Source organism: Primulina tabacum, chromosome 11 (genome assembly GCF_025594145.1).
Source record: "Primulina tabacum isolate GXHZ01 chromosome 11, ASM2559414v2, whole genome shotgun sequence".
Lineage (NCBI taxonomy): Eukaryota > Viridiplantae > Streptophyta > Magnoliopsida > Lamiales > Gesneriaceae > Primulina > Primulina tabacum.
In genome coordinates this window covers 40,206,665-40,214,643 of record NC_134560.1, presented here as the reverse complement: position 1 = coordinate 40,214,643, position 7,979 = coordinate 40,206,665, and the positions used below count along the sequence as shown (strand labels likewise).

Below are 7,979 nucleotides of genomic sequence, written 5' to 3'. Positions count from 1 at the left end.
ATTTTAGAATTTTAAAACTTTTAAAATTAATCTCTTGTGTGCTTTATTTTAAATCTATTGATGCTAGTATTTTAGTGAGGTATTAGTATTTTATGTAGTGGGTTTATTTGTTATTAGTATTTTTAATTAGCCAATTAACTCACTAATTACCCCTCCTAATTTTATTAAACAGAAGCACGCACCCACTAAAACACACACTAGAAATCGTAAAACACACGCACACATTCAGATTTTTATTTTTAAAGAGCAAAACCTAGGGTTCTTTGCTAGAGAGCAGCCACCCATTCCATTCGATTTTTCCAGCAAGTTTTTGGTGAACTTTATAGCAAGAAAATAGGGCCACGTTTGTCCCGCATCAACCTCGCATCTTTCCTCGCTTCGGTGTCATCGTTCGGTAACGTTAAAGATTCAAAGGCATGTATATACTTTCGTTTCTGCATCAATCTTGTCATAGTAATGAATTTTATGTTTATTGTATGAAAAACATGTGGATGTTATGAAGAAGTTTGAGCAAAAATGATTGGATCACTTTTGAAACGTTTTTGGATCTCAAAACTCGAAGTTTGCTGTCAAATTAAATACTGCGACTTTTCGGTCGACTTTTTGGAAAAACTTTTGCATATAAAGTGTAGAACTTTTTGATACCTTCGATTTGACAGTAAACTCGAAATATTTGGATAAAAATTGAGTGAATTAAGGTGCTTTTCGTGGGACTGCTCAAACTGCGTTTTCTGGAAAATTATGTTATTGATGTATTCTTGAAGTTTTATTGTTGCAGGCTTCGCTGGGATTGACGGTTGATCGTTGCTGCATTTAGGTATGTTTAGTATGATGTTGGGTTGGTAATTGGTGTATCGATTAGTGTCAATAGGCACTTGAACTCATTAGAAGTCGCAAGAAGCTATTTGGTGTCAAGTCCCGTGTTTTTGAGTTGCATCGTGTCGTAGGTTGGATGTCGTTGATTCGGAGTGTTTGTACGGGTTGTATCAATGTAGTAGCATCCTTGGATGGGTCTCGAGGCGTCGGATCATAGTCTATACAATCATGTTTAGAATGTTGAGCATCACATGTATTGAATTTTTGTTGGTTTGCTTTCGCCGAGGGTACACGGACCCAGGCACGGGGTCCGTGCCTTTGTTTTTCTTCGAAGTGTCAACTTACAGAGTCTACACGGACCCTTCGATGGACCCTGACACGGGGTCCGTGTCCTCCCTTCTTTTCGGTGTTTTAACAGTATCTACACGGACCTAGGTACGGGGTCCGTGCCTCCCCTTTTCTGCACACATCTTTTACAGTACCTACACGGACCCGGAGCCGGACCTGGGCACGGGGTCCGTGTACTTCATTGTTGGGAAAACTAATGCTTTGAGGTTCGATATCTTAGTCTAACGCAATGTTTAACAAGGTCGAGTCACGGGAATTTTAGAATGTCCTAAGGAAATGAACGAGCTGGTGTGTAAGCATGGTTATTATGTCTAAGTTACACCAGTTAAGTATTCGAATTCATGTTAGTATGTTGCAGCAGTGGCCCCAAGTGAGATCCAACGAATCCCTCAATGCCAAGTAAGTATGTTCGACGTGCAAAAAGAAAATATTTCAAGTTTTTGAGGTATGCTAAATGTCTTGTGACCAATTATGTATGGGATTGAAAAGCGGTAAAGCATGACCGGGGACCAATCCACCCCGTTAAATCATGAACGGGTTTAGATCAGGATTGGAAAGCGTTAAATCATGAACAGGGACCAATCCACCCGTTAAAGCATGAACGGAGATCTCATGTATGTGGCAGTGGGTATTCCCTGTCAGCCCAGTACTGTGATTTAGTCTGATCAGGCATATTTATGTATGGGTCACTTGCTTTGAAACATGCCTCTATGCAAAATGATGAAGTTTATGTATGTTCATGTATGTACAAGTATGCAAGCATGTTTAAGAAAAGTTTCACGTTATGGCACGTCTATGTATGTATGTAAGTTCAAGCTTTTATTCACACTTTCAAGTTCAAGTATGTAAGTACTATTTTGAAGTCGCATGTGGTTTTATTACGTATTACTTGCTACTTTCAGTTTATACGTGTTGAGTCTTTAGATTCACTAGACTTGATCGATGCAGGTGAGGATGTTTTCGAGGAGACGAGGGGTGGGGACCAAGGTACAGGCTTGGACTGAGCAGGTGGTTAGACTCGAGGACCGCCCAAGTTTTAGTTTTTATGAAAATTTTCAAAAACTCTGATTTCGCGCTACTGGATATGAGATTTTAAACAACTACTTTTGTCAAACTTTATTTTAGATCTTTTGTTGCAACTACTTTTGGGACGTACAGTTTATTTTATCGAATTTTGAAGGTTCGCCTTTTATTTAAGAAAATTTTTAATTTTTCCGCAAATTTCAAGTAGTAAAAAGTACGGTACGTTACAGTTTGTGTCCAAAAGGGCCTGACCATGGTCTTGTTTAGGGTCTAAGGAATGGGTCGAAGGCCTGGTTCGGGGTCGTTTCGAGCTCTGGTCCGTTCGGGGTCGTAAATTGGTCGAACGTGTCAAAAAAGGGGCGAAGTGAGCCTAGGTTAAAATTTTATTTTAAGTTTCGGCTTTGGCTTGGGTTTTGGGACTTCCAGCAGTTTAAAGTTTGTCTTAGGAAGTTAATAAAGGTCTGGTCTCGGGTTGGTTCGAGTTGGAAGGGTAGTTTTGTCATTTGTTTAACCAAAAACGTGGAAACGGTGGTAAATGAGCCATCCGGGAAGCGAATTGAGTCGTTTTTGATACGTAAGTCCTAAGATTGAATTTCCAGCAAGATACTGGATATTTTAGGTGTTTTTAAAGTTATAAAATCGAGTCGTCTCCTTTAGTCAAAGTTTAAGGTCGTCCGGGTACGTATAGCATTGAATCGTGAGCGGTTGGTTCGAGGAAAGTCAAGGACGGTTTGCAACTTCTTAAAACAATTCCATATCATGTTAAATGTTATTTTTAGAAGTTTTAAAGTATATGCATGATATATGCTATTTTCAGAAGTTTTAACGTATTTGCATGATTATGCTATTTTTATCAGTTTCGACGTATACAATTGATATAAGTCATTTTTGGAAGTTTTAAAGAATATGGAAAGTTATGGATGTTTATGAAATGATAAAGTAAAGGAAAAATATTTTTGAGTAATGTGAATCGGTCATGGCGTAAAAGTAATAAGGGATCCGTTGAAAACGGGAACGGTGAACTTGCAATGCAAAGGGAGTGAACCGTCGAAAACAGGGGAGAGAATCTCAATGATAATGGATCCGTTGAAAAAGTGAACGGTGAAGTTATTTTATGATATTCGATGGGATCGTCGAAGAAGTGGACGTTGAACCCGGTGACCTAGTACTATGGTTTATAGATTGATCAATATGTTGAATGTTGTCACTATCGAGGATCGGATTTCACAAAAATAAAATGATAATTTTAAATGGAAAAGTTCATATATAAACATAGTTTTAAAAGTTGCACATTTTTTAAGGTTTCAAGGTTGCATGACAAAACTATTTTCAGTAAATGTATTTTTACGTATGTGATTGTATAAGTATGTATTTGCTATATCAAGTTTGACCATGCTAAGTCGTTAGACTCACTAGGTTTGAATGGTCGCAGGTCATGATAATGTTGAGTCATGAGGTGTGGACTATCGAGTCATCCGGGAGGCACAATGCATACCCGAGGACATAGAAATTTCGCATACGTTAAAGATTTTGATGACTTTATGGATTATTGTTTTTATTTACAGACTGATAGGATACTAGAATTTATTGAGTTGAATTTTATACTTTTATTGTTATTTACTTATTCCACATGAATGATTTTGGATATTATGGAATTCATTTATTTGATTATTTATGGTAGTTTATTTATGATGAATTAATTGTACGTGGTTTAGCAAAAAAACTAATGTAAATTAAATGAATTTAAAAGTAGGGTCGTTTCATCTCGTAAAGTGATTATTAAGAGTTTCAGTTTAGATATTGCAATAAGTCCTAATTGAAATGGACTATTACAAGACGTTGTACAGTCAAAGTCTTTTAGTAAAAACTTTTCTAAATGGAAGAAGAGATAATATAGAAGTTATATCTCTGAAAATCTATATTAAAAAAAAATTTTGTCCTTTATTTAGACAATTTCACCTCTTGGCTCGTTAATATCTTCTGATCATTTATTGTTAATTTTCCAACCTTAGTGTTTATTGCTAGCCTAACCACATCGTTTCCGCACTTATTTTATATAGGTGGTCCAATAAATCTAGTTGTTTAAGACTTCCCCTTAACAACCTGAAAACTATTAAGAACATTTCAAAAATTTGCAAATAAATCTAAAAGTTTTTATTCAATGTCCCCTCTAAACATATTTCCGATATTAACAAGGAGTTAAGCCAAAAAATATGAGGATCCACTATGGGGAGTTAAGCCAAAAGATTTATGACCTTGACACAAAAGTATGAAGATCAATTCTAGGGAGTTAAGCTAGAATATTTATGATCTTGATGGAAAATGTTATGAGACACATTTTATAAAAAAGTTTGAAGATTTGAGGAAAATGTTAAATGTTTATGTGTTGCGATATTAAATAGGTTGAGGTGATGGGTAAAGTTTTTCATATGATGAGGTTTGAGTAACAAGTTTCATTCATGTCTTTCTTATTATGTATTAATTGTTATCTGCAGAACTACTTACTGATCCTTTAGACAAGATTTTATCTATGCAGGTGAGGAAGATTGAGGCGATGCTTGTTGGCACGGGATGGCGGGCCACAATTGAGGGAGACAACTTATCCGAGCCTTGACATTTTCTACAAGAACTTTCAGCTTCCGAGTTGTTCTACTCTAGTCGATAAACATTTAAATTTGAGTTATTATTTTAAAGCGAGAATTATACAATGATGTGTCCACATTTCGTTCTTCTAATGAAACTTAAGACTTCATTTTCGTAACAAGTTTAGAACGTCACATATTAAACCATTTATAATAATTTATGTACCAATATATCTATTTAACAGTAGTTTGTGTATCCAAATACATTTTATGATATATCAAACCAAAATTGTTACAACCGCCATTGTTATTAAAATCTAAAAAATATTATGTCAACACTTTTCCAAAAGTTGTTTCATACCTTAATATTTAATAATAATAAATTAATAAGTATATTTCTTACGAGAAAATGATTGATCTGATTCATATCTTGAGCGAAAACGTAAAATATGTATTTAATGAGTCGAGTCGGATAGAAAATGAGAAAAAAATGGTTAATTTCTATCGGACCAAATTTATTTAAAAAAATATATATTTTATTTCAAATGGTTATTGGACAAATACATAGGATTTATGCATAATTTCAGATGGGAAAAAAATGGATCACCATTATTTAATGGTATCTAAGGTTGAACTCAAACGAGCCCAACGTGGGTTAATGGGGGCTAAAGTGTAATAATATGTCTCATTTATAAATAAGCAAAGCTTGGGGTTGAAATGTTACTTCGAAGAAGAATATCCAACCCAAAAGTTCTTGGATGCTCCTCCCAACTCGCAAACTTTGAGGGATTGTTCATACATCACATCAGGGTAAGGTAATTATGTATGTTTTTCTTCTCTTCTTTTGTTATCGAAAACCTAACGTATGAATCTTGATAGATTGGAGTATGAGTTCAGTTAGTTTTATGGATAACTCATTTCTTATGAACTTTGGAAACGTCGTTGAATTTCTTGAATCACGCACGTAGAAAAATTCATATACAATTTCGTTGCCCCAAGTTGGTTTTGCGTTTCACGAGAAGAAAACCCAGTCCTGTCTTTGAAGGGGTTTTGGTAGAAATAAGGTGTTTTTCCGTTTGTTCAGTTATATTTTATTTGCTGCTTGATGAACACTAATTAGACTCTTTTCTATGCTAATATATGTGTTGCTTTTCCTGTTATTGATACAGTTGTTGAGCTAATTCTGATGGCCCATCTACTTATGTTATCGTGTCCTCCAAATCTCTCTTGCGTTAGCATCTCACACTCCAAGTCACTCGACCAACTTCCATCTTCCATATCCATTATGACACGATTTCCCAATTCACACCCCTTTAAGAAGCTTGCCGTCCGGGAAAAACGATTGCAGAAATCTTGTACCATCTCCGCAACGGCTGTTTCTATGGGCCAAGAAACCAAATTCGATCCTCCCCGGATCTCTGATGAAGCTTCTACTCGCAAAAAAGTCATGGTAATTGGTGGGGATGGCTATTGTGGTTGGGCTACTTCCCTACATCTGTCAAACAAAAACTACCAAGTTGCAGTTGTTGACAACCTTGTTCGTCGCCTTTTTGATCACCAGCTTGGTCTAGACTCTCTCACGCCAATTTCATCAATTCACAACCGTATTCGACGCTGGAAAACTCTCACGGGAAAAGATATCCAACTTTACATTGGTGATATATGTGATTTTGAGTTCTTGGCAGAGACCTTCACATCGTTTAAGCCGGATGCTGTCGTCCACTTTGGAGAACAGAGGTCCGCCCCTTACTCCATGATTGATCGCTCAAGAGCTATATTCACTCAACAAAACAATGTATTAGGAACGCTTAACGTCTTGTTTGCTATAAAAGAGTTCAGAGAAGATTGCCATCTTGTGAAACTCGGGACAATGGGAGAATACGGCACCCCGAACATAGATATCGAGGAGGGATATATAACTATTACACACAATGGGAGGATCGATACTCTGCCATATCCCAAGCAAGCTAGCTCTTTCTACCACTTGAGCAAGGTCCACGATTCACACAACATCGCGTTTACTTGCAAGGCTTGGGGAATCAAAGCCACTGATCTAAACCAGGGAGTTGTCTATGGTGTGAGAACAGATGAAACAGCAATGCATGAAGAACTCTATAACAGGCTTGATTATGATGGAGTATTTGGAACTGCCCTGAACCGGTTCTGCGTTCAGGCGGCAGTTGGTCATCCACTTACTGTATATGGCAAAGGAGGCCAGGTAACAACTTCATATTAGGATCCCAAATTGAATTTCATGGTAAGTTGCCTTATGCATCCATTCTATTTGTGACGACAGACAAGGGGATATTTGGATATCAGAGATACAGTTCAATGTGTTGAACTTGCCATCGCAAATCCTGCACAGAGAGGAGAATTTCGAGTCTTTAACCAATTCACGGAGCAGTTTTCTGTTAACTGAACTCGCAGCTCTAGTTACTAGGGTTGGTCAGAAACTCGGCCTTGAGGTGCAAACTATATCTGTCCCTAATCCTAGAGTGGAGGCTGAAGAGCATTACTATAATGCGAAGCACACCAAACTCGTGGAATTGGGGCTCAAACCTCACCTTCTTTCAGATTCTCTTCTTGACTCGTTGCTCAACTTTGCAATTCAATACAAAGATCGTGTTGACTCAAAACAGATTATGCCCAACGTTTCATGGAAAAACATCGGGTCCAAGACAAAAACTGTTGCAGCGTGAACAAGTTAAATTGCTGAAGCTTTGTGTACTCTTGAGAAATTTCTTTTTGCTCTGTTTCTTAAAATTGTACTGTTTTAATCATTTTTCGCTCTTTTGCATTTCTACCAATTTGCACCTTTTACTTGAATCTAACACCAAGACGAATGAAAGATTGGTTTGTAAGAATTTTATGAACTTGTGGACTCTTTTTGCTCGAAGATTAAAATCCATAGTTTCAGGTATTCAGTTATTAAAAAACATATAGCTAGTGCGGTTAGAAAAGAATGGGGTTTTGTATATTTTTTCGTGTATGTGCAGGGAACAAGTATAAAAACAATATATGGCTTCAAATTCTTAGTCATGATTCAGAAAGCTTTTATTTGTCTGTCTTTCTTTTCCCTCTAGAAGTTCATTTCCAAGATAACCATGTTTAGTTCAGCGACTAGAGACAGATCGGTCCAAGAAGTTAATTGGAAAGAGCACCTGAATAGTTTGGGCACTACAAATATGTAGATTTATTTTGTCAATGGAA

At 36.8% G+C, this 7,979-nt stretch overlaps 1 protein-coding gene across 1 annotated transcript; it reads left to right on the top strand.

Moving 5' to 3' along the window:
* The first annotated feature begins 5,646 nt into the window (after positions 1 to 5,646).
* On the top strand, positions 5,647 to 7,665 carry LOC142518164 (UDP-sulfoquinovose synthase, chloroplastic). Its single transcript, XM_075620870.1, is given in 4 exon segments — positions 5,647 to 5,833; positions 5,939 to 6,987; positions 7,066 to 7,185; positions 7,187 to 7,665. Coding segments are annotated over 3 exon segments (1,434 nt in total). The 5' UTR covers positions 5,647 to 5,833; positions 5,939 to 5,955; the 3' UTR covers positions 7,469 to 7,665.
* Positions 7,666 to 7,979: the final 314 nt, after the last annotated feature.